This window comes from Neofelis nebulosa, chromosome 10 (assembly GCF_028018385.1).
Source record: "Neofelis nebulosa isolate mNeoNeb1 chromosome 10, mNeoNeb1.pri, whole genome shotgun sequence".
Lineage (NCBI taxonomy): Eukaryota > Metazoa > Chordata > Mammalia > Carnivora > Felidae > Neofelis > Neofelis nebulosa.
In genome coordinates this window covers 45,771,162-45,790,293 of record NC_080791.1, presented here as the reverse complement: position 1 = coordinate 45,790,293, position 19,132 = coordinate 45,771,162, and the positions used below count along the sequence as shown (strand labels likewise).

General features: G+C 35.5%; 1 protein-coding gene across 2 annotated transcripts in view; it reads left to right on the top strand.

The window, feature by feature from the left end:
* TMEM135 (transmembrane protein 135) overlaps positions 1 to 19,132 on the top strand; it is a 265,370-nt gene that overhangs the window by 8,126 nt on the left and 238,112 nt on the right. For both annotated transcript variants that reach the window (XM_058687538.1, XM_058687537.1), the window contains exon 2: positions 17,300 to 17,427. In XM_058687538.1, coding sequence (XP_058543521.1) covers positions 17,300 to 17,427 — 128 coding nt within the window. The remainder of the gene's footprint in view (positions 1 to 17,299; positions 17,428 to 19,132) is intronic.

The following is a 19,132-nucleotide window of genomic DNA, read 5'->3' as shown; positions in this document are numbered from 1 at the left end:
TTGCTAATTATTAGGCTTCAGTATGAGTGAGTTTTAGCAAATATATCAGTACAAGTGCAGTTTTGGAGAATGGCTTTGTTTTCTGTTAATGGAATTTTGTATATCAACCAATGATGAAGCAGTTTGGTATTTTTCAGTCCATATGATCCCCTGATATCTGTGATTTCTTGCTGAAGTTGTCCCTATTTTTCTGGCTTGAACTCTTTAATTCTATTTTAAGGATTCAATTCAGTATACCCAATATTATTGGAGAGATTGGAATATATGGGCATACTTTGTTTTTCATCTGAATAAAGTTCTTCAATAAGAAGTGTATTATTAGAAGTTTTCTTCATTAATTAAGGTATTTCATATTAGAGTCCATGATATTTGTGCTTAAGTATCTAGAAGATGGCAGGGTATGAAAAATGTTTTGGTTTAAGATTACAGTGTTAGGTGGAAGTAACAGGTGTATATTCTCAGTAGGTGGAGAACAGGTGTGTGTTCTTAAGACTCCCTACCCCTACATTACCAAAAATACTAATATTACTTGATTTGGAACATGGGTATAATTTACATAAGGCTCAATCTGAACCTTGTTCTTGATCATATTTTGTCTCAATATTGTATTTAAAGTATACTTTCAAGTTTGTCTTTATTTAAAGTTTTTTAAAGTTTATTTTGAGAGAGAGAGAGAGAGAGAGAGAGAGAGAGAGAGAGGAAGCGAGGGAGGGGCAGAGGAGAGGAAGATAATCTCAAGCAGGCTCCATGTGAAGTTGATGCAGGGCTGGATCCCATAACCAAGGGATCATGACCTGAGATGAAATCAAGAGATGCTAAACCCACTGAGCAACCCAGGAGCCCCTGTAGTTTATAGTTTTAACCCTAAAAGCAAAGATGTTGGGGGCGGAGCACTGGGGTGGCAGAGTCAGTTAAGTGTTCGATTTTTGATCTCAGCTCAGGTCATGGTCTTAAAGTTCATGGGTTTGAGCCCCACGTTGGACTCTGCACTGACAGCCTGGAGCCTGCTTGGGATTCTCTCTCTCCCTCTCTCTCTGCCTCCTCCCTGCTTCTGCATACTCTCTTTCTAAGTAAATAAACTTTAAAAAATATATTTGAAAAAAAATGAAGATGTTAGAAGCAATTTAAATGTAGTGTATTTGTTGGGGTTTTCCAGAGACAGAACCAAAAGGGGTATGTATGTGTGTATGTACACACACACACACACACACACACACACACCACACACACAAAGAGACTTATTAAAAGGAATTGGCTCACACAGTTATGGAGGCCGAGAAGTCCCAAGATCTATAGTTGGAAGTTGGAGACACAGGAGAGCCAGTGGTATAAGTTCCAGTCTGAAAGCCCTCAGGCTTAATAAGACCCAAGAGGAGGGGATGTTTCATTCTGAGTCTAAAAGCAGGGAAAAGACTAATGTCCCAGCTTGAAGGCAGGCAGGCAAGGGAATTTCCTTTACTCAGCTGTTTTGTTTTTGTCAGGTCTTCAATTCATTGGATGAGACCCATCCACCTTAGGAAGGGCAATCTGCTTTACTTAGTCTACTGAAAATGTTAATCTTCACTGGAAACACCCTCACAGACACACCCAGAATAATGTTTGATCAAATAAATGTCTGGGCATCCTGTGGTCCAGTCAAATTGACACATAATTAGCCAGCACATGCAGCATAAATTTATTTGTTACAGTAAAGTAATTCTACCTCCTTTATTATGCTAAATATTTTAAAAAATGAGGTCTTATTATTTTTTAATTTTTCTTAAGGTTTATTTATTTTGAGAAAGAGAGCAAGAATAAAGGGAGGGGCAGAGAGAGAGGGAGACACAGAATCCAAAGTAGGCTCCAGGCTCTAAGCTGTCAGCACAGAGCCCAACACAGGGCTTGAACTCACGATCCATGAAATCATGACCTGAGGTGAAATTGGACACTTAACTGACTGAGCCACCCAGGGGCCCCAAAATGAGTCTTTCTTATTTATTTATTTATTTATTTATTTATTTATTTATCTATCTATCTATCTATCTATCTATTTATTTATTTAAATGTTTTTTTTTTTGAGAGAGAGAGAGAGAGAGACAGAGCACAAGTGGGGAGGGGCAGAGAGAGAGAGGCAGAAACAGAATCCGAAGCAGGCTCCAGGCTCTGAGCAGTCAGCATAACCTGAAGTGGGGCTCGAACTCACCAACTATGAGATCATGACCTGAGCCAATGTCGGATGCTTAACTGTCTGAGCCACCCAGGCACCCTGTGGTCTTATTTTTATAAAATATTTTGAAATTTGTTAGAGGAAAGATGTAGGCAGTCTTTTGACCCTAGATGAATATCCTACTCTAGTTCTGGTCTTTGAAGTTTTGTTTTTATTTTGAAGCTGGTGGTGCTATAAAAATGTGGTTTAATTTTGATTCTCATAAGGACCAGGTAACTTCCCTGAATAATGCAGTGTAGCTCTTTCCTGACCATGTAATAATTAGGTTATAGTGAATACTCCTGATATCTATTGATTCTGTTACTGATGGATCTAATCTACTTCAATTGCTACCCCAGGAAGTGAATGGGGAAGCCCTGCTGTGCTGCCCAGGTGAACTACTCTATCCTGGGAATCCTGAAGGGGCTGGACAGATGGAGAGCACAGCTCCTGGTAGGTTTTGCCAACACTGTTGTGCAACAAACTCGGAAAAACTCTTGGCAGGAGAAGCCAGTAACTCAAGAGATGAGGGTTTGGAAAAGAGAAAGGGAGAAATTATTTTGGGTGCTGGCAGTAGACAGGAGAAGGTGTTAGGCTCAAACCTTAACAACTGACCTCTCTGCCCACACCTAGAGATTTGTAGAGAGAGGTTGGGGGGATATGGCCTTGAGAGCAGGCAGAGAACACGTGATCATGGGTTAGGGTTGGCATGTGTTCAGCAGTGACCATGAGCAGCGAAGGGGATGTGTGGGTGTGTAGTTTTCTAGACATTCTGTTGCTATCAGGGCTTTTCTGGTCTGGTGGTTGGAATGTTCCTGTCATTGCCAAATGTCTTCCTCAGTGACTGAAGAAAGTGAGATAAGAAATAAGCACAATAGGTTTTAGTTAGAGCAAGAGGGAACCAGTCTTCTCTCTTTCTGATTTTAACTGTTAGGATCTATAGTTGAGCAACAGGGCTCCCTGAAAATCCTGCTATAAGAGAAGGCAGGATGAGGCCATGAAGTATAGCTGAGTTCTTAATTGCCATTTATTTTTTCAAACATCTTAATTACCACAGGCAGAAATCTCTGCACATTACTTAAAACTTGCACAACACAAAGAGGAACTTGGGTTGGGACGGGGAGTGATTGTGCTGAGTGAAGGAAACTAACATTTTTAAGTGTCTACTATGTGCCAGTTACTCTACAGAGTATATTTGTCATCTCATTTATTTAAAAAGTACTGACATATTGGAAGAAAGAAAAGAGTAAAGTTTGCTGCACAAGTAGTGGATGCTATTTTCTTCTATTAGGATTAGTTCTTTTTACTTGCTGATTTAGTGGTATATTAATGTTGTGTTTCCATTGTCTTTCATCTTTTACTTTTGTAGACTGAGAACGTAATTTCTCCCTCTGGAGCCATCATCGAGCCTTAGTCTTCCCCCGAGGTTAGGACACTGGTATATGTATATACCAAATTTATGAATATCCTGTTATGTTATTTATACATCTCAGTTGTGTTACCCTATATTTTTGTATTTTTTTTTTTCAGGATGGACAGCCTAAACTCCTATAGGAGATAATAAATCATACATTTCTATTTGTAACATGCACTATGGATAAGTGTTATTTGTCCTCATTTAGAATAGTCAGAGCAGGGGAGGGGCAGAGAGAGGGAGAGACAGAATTGCAAGCAGGGCTGAATCCACGAACTGTGATATTGTGACCTGAGCTGAGATCAAGAGTCTGATGCTTAACTGACTGAGCCACCCAGGCACCCACCAATTCTTTCTTATTGTGAAGAATTCTCACTTCTTATTTTCCAAAGGAACTAGGTTTGTCAGTCCCTCTAGAAATAGTCTTCTAGAAGATTTAGTGATCAAACTCTGGGGCCAAGAAAGACTGCTGAATTGGACTTTGGTACTAATAAGGCTAAGATCATGGGGTTAGCCGTTTTGAGGAGGGCCAGTTAGCTTTGTTCTAGTCCATGGCCATAGGCTCTAATTCAAATAGTAGTCAGCCATCTCTGTAATAAATGTGCTGCACTAATTGAATGGGGAAACAGACAAGGGAATGTAAATGAATAAGATTAAATGCATATAGGTCTGATAGATGTTTAATAATGATATTTTTATAAAGAGAAACTCCTAAATTGGGGGCTCATAATTATAATTTTGCATCATACGTCAGTCTGTAGCCATTGTGTTAGTCAGGTTGGTTACCATATTTGTCTTTTATGGACTATCTTTTTTCTTTTTTTTCTCCATGGCCTATCCTTAATGCTGCCTCTGTTTTTTGACTTTGGAATTTTTATAAAGATATTTGCCTGTATTTCCTTTTAGATACTTTACTGTTTATAATTTTCCAATTTAAGTCTATGATCCATCTAATAATAAGTTTTGTGTATAGTATGAGGCAGAGGTCAAGGTTAATGTTTTGTTCTACACAGATACCAAGTTCCTCCAGTACCATTTATTTAAAAAAAGATGCAGTTTTAAAAGTGGGGAAATAAAGAACTCTTTGTGTCATTTGTTTTTAGTGTTGACGGTTAATTTTTATCTTTCAACAGGATGTTTTGATATACATATTAATTTTCAAGATGATTTGATGTATATACAAATGAAATAATTACTACAATGAAACTAATTCACATATCGCCTTTCACATAGTTATATATATAAATTTTTTTCTTTTCAAATTTTTATTTAAATACTAGTTAACATACAGTACAATATTGGTTTCAGAAGTAGAATTCAGTGATTCATACTTACTTACAGCACCCAGTGCTTGTCACAACAAGTACCCTCCTTAATACCTATCACCCATCTATTCCATCCCCCACCCATTTCCCTCCACATCTTTTTTATCCATTCATCAATCGATGCTTGGGCTGCTTCCATATCTTGGCTGTTGTAAAGAATGCTTCTATAAACATCGGGGTGCATGTATCCCCTCAAATTAGTGTTTTTGTATTCTTTGATTAAATACCAGTAGTGCAATTGCTGGATCATAGGGTAGTTCTATTTTTAACTTTCTGGGGAACCTCCATACCATTTTACACAGTGGTTGCACCAGTGCATTTCCATCAGCAGTGCAAGAGGGTTCCTTTTTCCTCATATCCTCGCCAATGACTGATATTTCTTGTGTTGTTGATTCCGGCTATTCTGACAGGTGTTAGGTGATATCACATTGAATTCTGACAGGTGTTAGGTGATATCACATTGTAGCTTTTTTTTTTTTTTTTTTTTTTTGATGTTTATTTATTTTTGAGACAGAGGGAGACAGAGCATGAACGGGGGAGGGTCAGAGAGAGAGGGAGACACAGAATCTGAAACAGGCTCCAGGCTCTGAGTGGTCAGCACAGAGCCCGATGCGGGGCTCGAACTCACGGACCGTGAGATCATGACCTGAGCCGAAGTCGGACACTTAACCAACTGAGCCACCCAGGCGCACCCCCCCCCTTTTCTTTTTTTTTAATGGCTATTTATTTTTGGGGAAGAGAGAGTGTGCTTGAGTGGGGGAGGGGCAGAGCGTGGGGGACAAAGGATCTGAAGTAGGTTCTGTGCTGACAGCAGCAAGCCTGATGTAGGGCTTGAACTCATGAACCATGAGATCATGACTTGAGCTGAAGTTGGATGCTCAACTGACTGAGCTACCCAGGTGCCCCCACATTGTAGTTTTGGTTTGAATTGCCCTGATGATAAATGACGATGAGCATCTTCCCATGTGTCTGTTGGCCATCTGTATGCCTTCTTTGGAGAAATGTCCGTGTTTTCTGCCCATTTTTTAAATAAATTATTTGTTTTTTGGGTGTTGAGTTTTATAAGCTCTTTATATATATTGGATACTAACCTTTTATCAGATATGTCATCTGCAAATATCTTCTCTCGTTCAGTAGGTTGCCTTTTGGTTTTGTTGACTGTTTCATTCACTGTGCAGAGTTTTTTTATTTTGATGTAGTCTCAATAGTTTATTTTTGCTCATTTCCCTTGCTTCAGGAGACGTATCTAGAAAAAAGTTGCTATGGCTGATGTTAGGATACTGCCTTTGCTCTTTACTAGAATTTTTATGGTTTTGGGTCTTACATTTAGGTCTTTTTTTTTTTTTTTAAATTTATTTATTTTGAAAGAGGGCACTAGTGGGAAGGGGCAGAGAGAGAGATAGGGTGAGAATCCCAAGCAGGCTACATACTGTCAGTATGGAGCCTGGCGCAGGGCTTGATCTCACAAACTGTGAGATTATGACCTGATCCGAAATCAAGAGTCGGACACTTAATCAACTGAGCCACCCTGGGGCCTCTATATTTAGGTCTTTAATCCCAATTTATTTTTGTGTATGGTGTAAGTAAGTGGTCCAGTTTTATTCTTTTGCACATTGCTGTCTGGTTTACCGAATACCATTTGTTGAAGAGACTGTTTTTTTTCCACTGGATATTCTTTCCTGCTTTGTCGAAGATTCATTGACCATATGATTGTGGGTTTATTTCTGGGTTTTCTATTCTCTTTTATTGATCTGTGTTTCTATTTTTGTGCCAGTACTGTACTGTTTTGATTACTACAGCTTTGTAATGGAATTGAAGTCCAGAATTGTGATGCCTCCAGCTTTGCTTTTTCTTTTCAACATTATTTTGGCTATTCGGGGTCTTTTGTGGTGCCATACAAACTTTAGGATTGTTTGTTCTAGTTCTGTGAAAAATACTGTTGGTATTTTGATAATGATTGCATTAAATGTGTAGATTGATAGTCATTTAATAATATTTGTTTTTCCAATCCATGAGCATGGAATGTCTTTCCATTTCTATGTGTCATCTTCAATTTCTTTCATCACTGTTTTAATTTTTTTTAATGTTTATTTATTTTTGAGAGAGAGAGAGAGCGAGCGCACATGGGGGAGGGGCAGAGAGAGAGGTAGACACAGAGTCTAAAGCAGGCTCCAGGCTCTGAGCTGTCAGCACAGAGCCCAATGTGGGCTCCAACTCATGAATGGTGTGATCATGACTTGAGCTGAAGTTGGACTCTTAACCGACTGTGCCACCCAGGCACCCCATCTTTCTTCCTTGTTTTAAATAGTTTTAGGAGTATTGGTCTTTTATCTGTTTGGTTAGGTTTCTTCCTAGTGCATTTGGTGCATTTATCAATGGGATTGATTTCTTAATTACTTTTTCTTTGTTTCATTATATGTATATAGAAATGCCACAGATTTATTTTTTATTTTTTTTTATTAAAACATTTTTTAAAAATGTTGATTTATTTTTGAGAGAGAGAGGGAGAAGAGTGTGAGTGAGGGAGGGGCCGAGAGAGGGAGACACAGAATCTGGAGCAGCCCCTAGGCTCTTAGCTGTCAGCACAGAACCCGATGTGGGGCTCGAACTCAAGAACCCTGAGATCATGATCTGAACCGGAGTCAGATGCTTAACCCACTGAGCCATCCAGGTGCCCCATATCCTGCTACTTTATTGAATTGGTTTATCAGTTCTAGCAGTTTTTTGGTGGACTCTTTCAGGTTTTCTATATATGGTATATGTCATCTGCAAATAGTGAAAGTTTTACTTCTTCCTTACAGATTTGGATGTTTTTTATTTCTTTTTGCTGTCTGCTGTGGCTAGGACTTCCAGTACTATATTAAATAAAAGTGGTGATAGTAGACATCCTTGTCTTATTCCTGACCATAGAGGAAAAGCTGTCAGTTATTCCCCATTGTGGATGATGTTAGCTGTGAGTTTTTCCTATATGGCATTTATTGTCTTGAGATATGTTCTCTCTAAACCTTTTTTGATAGCTTTTTATTATGAATGGATGTTGTACTTTGCCAAATAGTTTTTCTGCACCTGTTGAAATGATTTCATGGTTCTTACCCTTTGTCTTATTGATGTGATGTATCATATTGTTTGATTTACAAATACTGAGCCACCCTTGAAACCCAGGAATAAATCCCACCTGATTGTGGTGAATGATTTTTTTTTATGTATTGTTGGATTTGGTTTGCTAGTGTTTTGAAGATTTTTGCATCTATGTTCATCAGAGATATTGACCTGCAGTTCTTTTTGTTAGTGGTGTCTGTCTGGTTTTTGTATTAGGGTAATGCTGGCCTCATAGGATGAATTTAGAAGTTTTCCATCCTTTTCTATTTTTTTTGGAATAGTTTGAAAAAAATAGCTATCAACTCTTCATTAAATGTTTGGTAGAATTTGCTTGTGAAGCCATCTGGTCTTGGACTTTGTAGTTTTTTAATTTCTGATTCAATTTCTTTGCAGGTTATTGATCTGTTCAAATTTTCTATTTCCTCCTGTTTCAGTTTTGGTATTTTATATGTTTCTAGGAGTTTACCCACTTATTCCAAGTTGTCCAATTTGTTGGCATATGGTTTTTCACAGTACTCTCTTAACGTTGTTTATATTTCTGTGGTGGTGTTTGCTATTTCTTCTGTCTCATTTGTTATTTTATTTGAGTCCTTGATCTTTTTTCCTTGATAAGTCTGGCTAGAGGTTTAGCAATTTTATTGATTTTTTTTTTTTTTTCAAAAAACTAGCTTCTGGCTTCACTGATCTATTGTTTTTTTTTAGTTTGTATATCATTTATTTGTGCTGTAATCTTTATTATTTCCTTCCTTCTGCTGGTTGGTCTTTTTCTAGCTCCTTTAGTGAAGGGTTAGGTAGTTTATTTGATATTTTCTTGCTTTTTGAGATAGACCTCATTGCTCTGAACTTCCCTTGTAGAACTGCTTTGCTGCCTTCCACAGGTTTTGAGCCATTGTGTTTTCATTTTCATTTATTTCCGTGTACTTTTTAATTTTTTCTTTTATTTCCTGGTTAACTCATTCATTGTTTAGCAGCATGTTATTTAATCTCCATGTGTTTGTGTTCTTTCCAGATTTTTTCTTGTGGTTGATACCTAGTTTCATAGAGTTGTGGTCAGAAAAGATGCATGGTATGATTTTGATATTTTTGAATGTGTTGAGGCCTATTTTGTGGCCTAATATGTGATCTGTTCTGGAGAATATTCCATGTGCACATGAAAAAAATGTGTATTTTGCTGTTTTAGGATGGGATGTTTTGAATGTATCTATTAAGTCTGTATGGTCTAGTGTGTCATTCAAAGCCCTCGTTTCCTTGTAGTTTTTCTGTTTAGATGATCTATTGATATAAGGATGTTAAAGTCCCCTGCAACTGTTGTATTATTATCAATTAGGTCCTTTATGTTTGTTATTAACTGCTGTATGTATTTCGGTGCTTTCATGTTGGGTACATAAATATTTACAATTATTGTATTTTCTTATTGAATTGTCCTCTTTATTATTGTGTCCTTCTTTGTCTCTTGTTATAGTCTTTGTTTTGTTTTAAAAAGAATTTTGTATGACACAAGTGTTGCTACTCTCACTTTCTTTTATCATCCATTTGCATGGTAAATATTTTTCCATTCCTTCACTTTCATTATGCCTGTGTCTTTAGGCTTAAAATGATTCTCTTGGAAGCAGCATATAGAAGAGTCTTATTTCTTTATCCATTCTGTCACTCTGTGTTTTTTGATTGGAGTGTTTAGTCCATTTACCTTCAAAGTAATTATTGAAAGATATGTATTTATTGCCATTTTATTACCTCTGTGATTCTTTCTTCAGCTTGAACTAGTCTGTTGTTGAAACTGTCTATGAAATTTTTTTTAGTTTTGTCATTGTTTTCTTCAGCTCCAGAATTTTTTCTCTTTCTTTTTATACTTTATTCCTTTTCTAAATGGAATTTTTAGGATTTCATTTAAATCCTATTTATAGTTAAAAAAAAAATATATATTTATATTATAAATATATATATATATTTATTATATATTATATTATAAATATATATATATATATTTATATATATTATATTATAAATATATATATATATTTATATATATTATATTATAAATATATATATATTTATGTATATTTATATATATATATATATATTTAGAGAGAGCGTAAGCAAGGGGGGGGGCAGAGGGAAAGAGAGAGAATCTTAAGCAGGCTCCATGCTCACCATGGAGCCTGATGTGGTGATCAATCCCATGACCCTGGGATAATGACCTGAGTCAAAATCAAGAGTCAGACACTCAATTGACTGAGCCACCCAGGTGCCCCACCTTTTTTTTTTTTTTTTTTTAAAGTAGTTTTCATCTTTGTTAAACTTCTCATTTTGGTTACGTATTGTGTTTCTGATTTCATTTAGTTGTCTGTGTTCTGTTGTAGTTTACTGAGTTTTTTTAAGATAATTATTTTGAATTCTTTGGCAATTCATATGTCTCTGTTTTCCTAGGGTTGGTTATTGGTGTTTTATTTTGTTCCTTTGTTTTTATGTTTATTTGTATTCCTTGTGGCTTTGTTTTGGTATGTGTGCATTTTTTAAAAAATATTTACTTATTTTTGAGAGAGAGAGAGAGTGAGAGAGAGACAGAGAGACAGAGAGACAGCATGTGAGAAGGGGAGGGGCAGAGAGAGAGGGAGACACAGAATCCAAAGTAGGCTCCAGGCACTTAGCTGTCAGCATGGAACCTGATGTGGGGCTTGAACTCAAGAACCATGAGATCATGACCTGAGCCAAACTCAGATGCTTAACCAACTGAGCCACCCAGGTGTCAGGCATCATTTACAGTGTCCAAATTCTGGCTCCTGTAGTGCAAGCCCTTCATCCTGTAGACTGGCCAGAGATTTTGGGTAGGTTTTTTGGTGAAGTCTGTGCATGGGCTTGCTGTTGAAGTCTTGTGGCTGGCTGGGCTGGTGTTTAGGGGTAGGCCTGGAGCCTAGGTTCACTGGTGTAGGCCATGTGCTTGGTCCCATAAGGGAGCAGTCCTGATGGCTTGGAATTTGGTGTTAGGCCTAGAGTAAGACTGGAGCCTGGCTTCTTAGGAGTTAGCCTGGTGCTGGGATGGGCCTTGAGCTTGAGTCCCTAGTTTGTGTGGGCTGGCTCACACACTTCTGGTGAAGTTGGGTGCTCATTTCACTCTTCTTTCATGGGGTGAGTGTCTGTCTCCACCCTGGGATGTCTGGACTTGGAGGCTGGGTAACATACATGAGATGCTCTTACTTACCCTTTTCAGTGTGTGTTTTATTATTTCTGTGTTCCATCGAAGTGCTGTAATCTCTCACCTGGAATCCTTAGCTTTTGTGAAGGTATTTTCATGCATGGATAGTTGTTCAAATTGACATTTCTGTAGGGGATGAATGCTGGAACCTGCTGGTTTGCTATCTGGGTGTCACTCCTGTGTCATTTAATTCAATTTATTTAATAACTGAAGAAACTGAAATCTAAAGAATTATATCTAAACAAGGATCCTTCATAGCAATTGTTAGTTGTAGAGCTAAAGTTAAAAATCTTATCATATGATTATTTTGTACTCTATTAGGGTATTTATTTCTGTCTCTCATTCAGATTCTTTCTACTATAATAATCCCTATTTTCTCCTACTTGTTTGTCTCCTACCAGTTTTACACATGTATCATGTGTTTATTGTAGAATTTCTGGAAAATACCCCAAAACAAAAAGAAGATTAAAATAATATGTTGCCATGATCAGAGATAACAATGAATAACATTCTCGTATTTGTTCCGTATGTTCATTAAAAAATACTGTTTTGTAGTTTGCATTTTCAATTTATATGTTTTGATTTATTTTTCCCTGGTCATTAAGTGGTCTTCTAAAACAAGATTATAACACTATGACAAATAAGTTTATATTTTAATCATAGTACTATTATGTACCTGTATTTAGCTAAATTTTTGTAAGCATATTTGGAAAATTCATAAGAGATTAATGTGGAATTTCTTGGTCAAATCTTATGAACATTGTAACATTTTTGCTATAAAAATATGTTTCTGAAGGTGTCTGATGATTTCAGATAATGATTTTATAGATATGTGCGTGTGCTCTTTCTACATGGTGTGTACGATTGCTGTTATGTTATTTGGTGAGATCAGTGTTTCCTAACCTTTTTTTTTATGCTGTAGCATGTATGGTGTACCTAGAAAATGATAATAATTGTGTAGCACACTAGGGAACATTGAAATATTTATTGCTATGCTCTGTTACCCTAGGCCTGACTACCCAGACTGTTGAGAGGATCAGTATTTTGGCCATTTGTAAACCCTGGTTGGAATCTCTGGGTTAGAGCACAGTGATGATAAGGTCCTAGGTTGTTTTCATGTTTTGTGTAAGATTTCCCCTGTTTCTTACAATAGGCTATACAGTTTGGTATACCAATATTGCAAATGTGTACAATTTATCTACTTTACTGGTAATGGGCATTTAGTTTTTGGCGGTATTTGTAATTACAGATGGTTTTTTCATTCCCATCAGTACTTTGCTTTATCCGTTCTTTTTATTTTAGTCATTCTGGTTTGTATGTAGTGGTATTTCTTTGTGCAATGATGAGTAATAGTGATGAGCATGTTTCATTTCCTATTGGCCATGTGGATGACTGCTTTTTTTTTTTTAAATTTACTTATATTTTTGAGAGGGAACGAGAGAGCACAAGTGGGGTGGGGGCAGAGAGAGAGAGGGAGAAACAATTCTAAGCAGGCTCCATGCTGTCAGTGCAGAGCCCCATGTGGAGCTTGAACTCATGAATTGTGAGATCATGACCTGAGCCGAGATCAAGAGTTGGATACTTAACTGACTGAGCCACCTAAGTGCCCCTACCTTTTTTTAATTGAACTTTTTATTTTGAGATGATTGTAGATTCTTAGGCAGTTGTTAGAAATAGTGGAGAGATTCCTTGTTCTTTTTATCTGGTGTCTGCTGATGGTATCATTTTACAAAATGATAGTAAATAAATATCACAACCCAAACCCTGTTATTGATATAGTCAAGATATAGAAGATTTCCATCTTCAAAAGGATCTCTCCTGTTGCCCTTTTATAACAATACCCACTTTCCTCCCATATGCCACCTCCTCCTAACCCCTGGCCACCATTACTTTATTCTTCATGTCTATGATTCTGTCATTTCAAGAATGTCATGTAAATGAGATCATGCATTATGCAGTGTTTAGGGATTGGCCTTTTTTACTCAGCATATTTCTTGGGAGATTCATCAACATTGTTTTATATATCATTCGTTTATTCTTTTTCATTGCTGAAAAGGATACTCCACTATTTTTTAAACCATTCACCTCTTGAAAAACATATGGGTGGTTTCTGGTTTTTGACTATTCTATGGAAAAGCTGCCGTAAACATTTGTGCATAGATTTTGTATTAACATACGTTTTCATTTCTTTAGGATAAACACCCTGGACTACAGTTGCTTGGTCATATGATAGTTGTGTGTCTCTATTTTTTTTTTCAAGAAACTGTCAAACTGCTTTCTAGAATGACTCTACCATTTGACATTCTCTCTAGAAATGCACGAGTGATCCAGTTTCTCTTTCTTGCCAGAAATTGGTGTTTCCCTTATTTTTTAATTTCAGCCACTTCTGATGGTTGTATAGTGATAGCTCATTTGTGGGTTTTAATTTGCATTTCCTTAATGGCTAGTGTGCTTATTTGCCATTTGCACATCTTCAGTGAAATGTCTATTCATATCTTTGACACTTTTTAATTACATTAATTTTTTACCATTGAGTTGTGAGATTTCCTTATATATTCCAGATACTATATCATCCTTTGCTGGATATGTAGTTTACAAGTATTTTCTCCCAGTCTGTATCTAGTTTTTTTATCTTCTGAACAAGTTTTTTAAAGAGAAAAAGTTTTAATTCTGAAGTGTAATTTACAGTTTTCCCTTTTCTTTAAAATTTTTTTTTTAAAGTAGGCTTAATGCCCAGTGTGCAGCCCAACACGGGGCTTGAACTCATGACCCTGAGATTAAGACCTGATCTGAGATTAAAAGTCAGATGCTTAACCAACTGAACCACCCAGGCACCCCTACAGTTTATCCTTTTATGAATTGTGTTTTTGGTCTCATGTCTAAGAACTCTTTTCCTAGCCTTAAATCCCTAAGATTTTGTCTGATTTTTTTCCCCTAAAATGTTGTAGTTTTTTTACATTTATGTCAGTGATCCATTTTGAATTAAATTTTGTGTGAAGTGTGAGACTTTGGTTAAGGTTATTTTTTAACTTTTACTTAAAATTTTCTGGGTCTGTGGATAACCACTTACTCTAGCACCATTTGTTGAAAAGGCTGTCTTTTAGTTGGAAGTATTTGCATGGTTCTATTTCTTTTTTGTTTGTTTGTTTTTGCTTTTTAATATTTATTTATTAATTAATTAATTATTTTTTAAATATGAAATTTATTGTCAAATTGGTTTCCATACAACACCCAGCACTCATCCCAATAGGTGCCCTCCTCAATGCCCAACACCCACTTTCCCCTCCCCTCCACCCCCCATCAACCCTCAGTTTATTCTCAGTTTTTAAGTGTCTCTCATGGTTTGATTCTCTGTTCTATTTCATTAACCTATTTGTTTATTTCTCTGCCAATATCATAAAGCCTGATTACTCTATCAACATAGTAAATCTTAAAATTGAGTGGACTGATTCTTCTCATTTGATTCTCTTTTTCAAAGTTGTTTTAGCTCTTATAATCTCTTCACTTTTTGTATCTATTTCAGGATAATCTTGTCTATACCTGTCTGCAAAAATCTTTCTGAGATTGTGATAGAAATTGTGTCACTTTGGGGAGAATTGACATGCTGAGTCTTCTGGTCCACAAGCATTTATTTACACCTTTGCTTTCTTTCATCAGCATTGTGTAGTTTGCAGCGTATACGTCCTATACAGGTAGATTTTTCCCTACGTATTTTTTTTTTTTTGAGGATTTATTAATGCTACTGTATTTAAAATTTTTGCATCCATGTGTTGATTGCTTTTATATAGAAATACAAATGATTTTTTTAGGTTTATCTGTATCCTGTGCCCTTGCTGAGCTGCCTTATTCTAGGAGATTGGGTTTAGTTTGTTTGTTTGATTTTATATGTTGCTTGGGATATTGTGTAGACAATCAGATTATCTACAGACAGGGATAGTTTTGTTTCTTCCTTTCCAGGAAAAGAGAAGATTTTTTTCTGTAACTATTTGAATATATAACATAGTGCCAGATTCTGCCCATTGTTAAGTCTAAAATGAAAGAGACATTACATTTTCAAACCTGAAGATACTGGGAGACCATTAGAACCGATGAGATGCTTGAGGATCAGGGAGTGATTGTGACAGATTTTGTTTGTAAGTAATTGGGTGGTTGAGATAAGGTGGGAAACTCAGAGGTTAAACCATTTTTTTTTTTGTGTGTGTGTGTGAAATATAGTGAGTTCTGCTTTGGATGTGGTGAGTTTTTTGATGCCTGTGTTACATATTTATTGATATGTCCAATAGATATTTGAAGGATGTATTAAGACTTTAGGGAAGAGGTTGGAGTTATAATAGGAATTCCTACTTTGAGATGATAGATGATGCCATTGGAAAGAGAGCATATGTAGAATGAGTAGTGATCTGAAGAAATGCTAATGAAGGAAAAAACATTTAGAGATATAATAGGAGGATGAAAAGAATTCATTGTCATGGAAACTATAGCAACTTCTTTTATCAAAATTCTACCTATTTGTTAAGATCTGTCTTAGAAAGTTCAGTGTTATCTTCTAGACATCATCACCTTCCCAGTCCCATTTCCTTTTAGTCATTTCCTAATGTGTATTTCTATAGCAGTTTCTTCTTCCTCTAGTCTAGCATTTGCCATATTCTAGTTTATGTGTCTATTTCCCTATCAAGATTTTACACGCCTAGAAGGCAGGGATTCGATCTTAGTCATCGTTTTTGCTGTGTATGGCATAGTTCTTATTAACAAGTTGTTTAATTGAATGCAACAGGAGATGGTCAGTTTCAGGGTCTTCAAAGGGGTGGAGTAAGAAGAGCACTGAGACAAGTCCATTGGATTTATTGATCACTGACCTTAGGAAAAGCGTTATGTCTGGGATGGTGGGGAGTGAATACAGTTCTCTAGTCTACTTTCAAGTCACTGTTGCCCTTCCTTACAATCCCTTCCTCATTCCCTAATTATGCTGTTTTAACTTTTCCTCTTTTGATACGTTGTTTCATTGTGATGGAAAAATATTTTTTCCCTGTGGCTTGTAAAATTCTGCTATTTTTCCAAATATAGCTCATATCCCTTTCTCAATGAAACTGCTGCACACTCCTATGTTAAACTCACTCTTTGATAAACTTCCAAGGCACTTCGTATAGTATTACTAACAATGATTCTTCAGGATCTCTAACTGTATCTTATCATACCATATTGCAATTCATATTCTGTTTATGTTGTGTATGTACTCGATAAATACTTAGATCTCATGTCTTGATTTTTAAATATCCTTACTAAATTAGTTCAGAGCTTATTTTGTTTGTTTTAATCTTGAAAATTTTTTTAAATTCTGAGGTCACATACAAAAAATACTAAAATATGTTTTCAATCTAAATTTAAATTTAAAAGATAAGTCATGAAGACTCATAACATGATATTCTTTATGAAATATTTTTGTGACAAACTTCTACAATCCTTGGTACAGGAACTTGTTCCAATATTGTGGTACCAACTTGTAGTAGACTAGATTCTCAATGTTTGTTTTGTTCTTCAGGGCTTTTTTTTTTTTTTCTTTCTTTAACGGGCTCCAGTGGGCCAGAAATTATTAATTTTACTTTTTGCTTTTTGTGTTCCTAGCATGGTTTTGTCACACAGTAGTCCTATTTGAATACCTGAATGAATTTCTTTGGTTTCTATCACTGAGGTTCTCTAATATCCAGGCTGATAATATCTGTAAATAGTTTTGTTTTTGACATTCATTTTCTATTTGAATTGTGCTTTATTTTTGCCATTTAAAAATGCATTCCATTATTCAGTTTAACACTGTTTTTAAGGCATTATAAATACAACATTTGGTAGTTATTCTTTATGACCCATGATGTAATTTCTTGGTATGTATTTTACCCATTATACCTTCAATAGATTAAAGTGTCTTCTTTTCTGTCCCATAAATTGTATTTTTGTAGAGGAGTCAGTAAAATACCAGAGTTTTAACTTCAATTTTAGAATATATGCTGTTATTCAGTAGCTTTCACATAAGAGCTAAGTTAGGTGGGAAAAATTGGTTGGATTAAACAAAAAAGCCTTTCTCTTTCCAGATTGCAGCAATTCTCCGGAAACGAAAATTAGACTATTATTTACACAAACTACTCCCTGAGATCCTACAATCTGCTTCATTTCTGACTGCTAATGGGGCCTTGTATATGGCTTTCTTTTGCATTTTAAGGTTGGTACTCATAATCACCACTGGAGGTTAAAACAGATTCTTTTGTTGGAACTGTGAAACAAACAGATGTTTATGTAAATGTTGTGCAGGTCACTGCTTGTATATTTTTTTTCTCTATCAAATGGCATTTATGTATCTCAAAGAAAGGCTGTTAAATAGGAGTTGTGGGCCTCTTGGCTTAAAGATTAATACAGACTTCAAATTATTGCTATGATTATATAGCAAAAGTGCTTTGGTGTATCATGAGCTTTCTGAGGCCTACTATATTTACCAAGTTGTTGATTAGGATATCTTAACTTTCCAATTTCATGGATCAAGAATTCAAAGCAACTGTGCATGGTGTAGGTGAGGTCCACATACAGTGACTAGACTTCAAAAAGACTATAAAATGCTTGTGTTTATATGTAAAACAGTAAGTTAACTTCTGGCATATCCTATTGATGAAACTTCTCCTCATTAAGTCTTATAATTATCTATGTCACAGGCTTCCTATGACATAGATCAGTTAGAATTCAGTTTTTAGTGCTGTGACATGCCTTAACATGTTTATTAGATATTTACTTCTTATCTTTTTTCCCATTGATTGTTGAAAATCCCAACTAGTGTTTTTCTTAAATCTGTCAAGTTAAAATAGTAACTTTACATCATTTTCATATTACTGTTGCCCAGAGTAGTTCTGTAGGTATACATTAACTGCAATTAAAAAGATAATTTTCAAATATCCTTTACAGATTTTTTCTCGTCAAAACATTAATATTTATAAACTTACAGATTATGCAGAAAATAATTGATAAGGTTTATACTACTGAGGAAATTATGCCTTTAAATTGACTTGAAAGTGTGTGTAAGAAACTATCATATGTACTCTGGAAACTTTCTAATACTTGTTCACACGCTAAAAATAAAGTTATAAAATAATTATGCTTAAAATATTACAATAATCATAAATTGCTGTTGTAGCATATTTCTTTATGTTCTGTGAAACTGGTTAATTTGTGGAAATGCAAATACCTATAATACTTATACTTAAAATGCTTATAGTTACATCTATGTTCCTCCTTTAACTGACTCATTGAGTTATTTTTCTTGATTTTTACATTCAGTAACTTCCTATGGCCTTTGTGGATTTTATATTGGAGGAAGAATCACTTCTAGTTTTCTCGAACAGGAAGTTGCTGATGTTCATTTTAGAAATACCCATATTTCATATGCTCTGTAGGTTTTCTAATTCTTTTAAAGCTAAGCTTCAGTTAAAAATATCATTTCATTGGTGATCCTTAATCTTTATGTGTATGTATTTACATTTTTTCTTATAATGTGTTTTTTATCCATGGACCAACTTTGTTCAGATTATTTTTTTGCAAGTTTTATGTGCTGCTTCTCCCTTTCTTAGGAACATAGTGTCTTTGAAAGGAAAAAAATCTTCCTAACATTTCCAAATATCTTTTTTTTTTGATCTCTTTAAAAACCCAAGCAGCTAATGGCCATTTTATAGCATGTGAACACCATGTAGATTTTTACTTTCAAGGGACATATTCTAGTAAGTGAAAAATGATATACATATATATCTAAATAAAACTAAAAAATATACATTACTTTAGTAAGTACCATAAGAAAATGTTATCAAGGATTGTAGAAGCAAAGAAGGGGTGACATTTGTTAAATATTTATCATGCGTTAAGAAATAGGGGTAGTAATAATAATT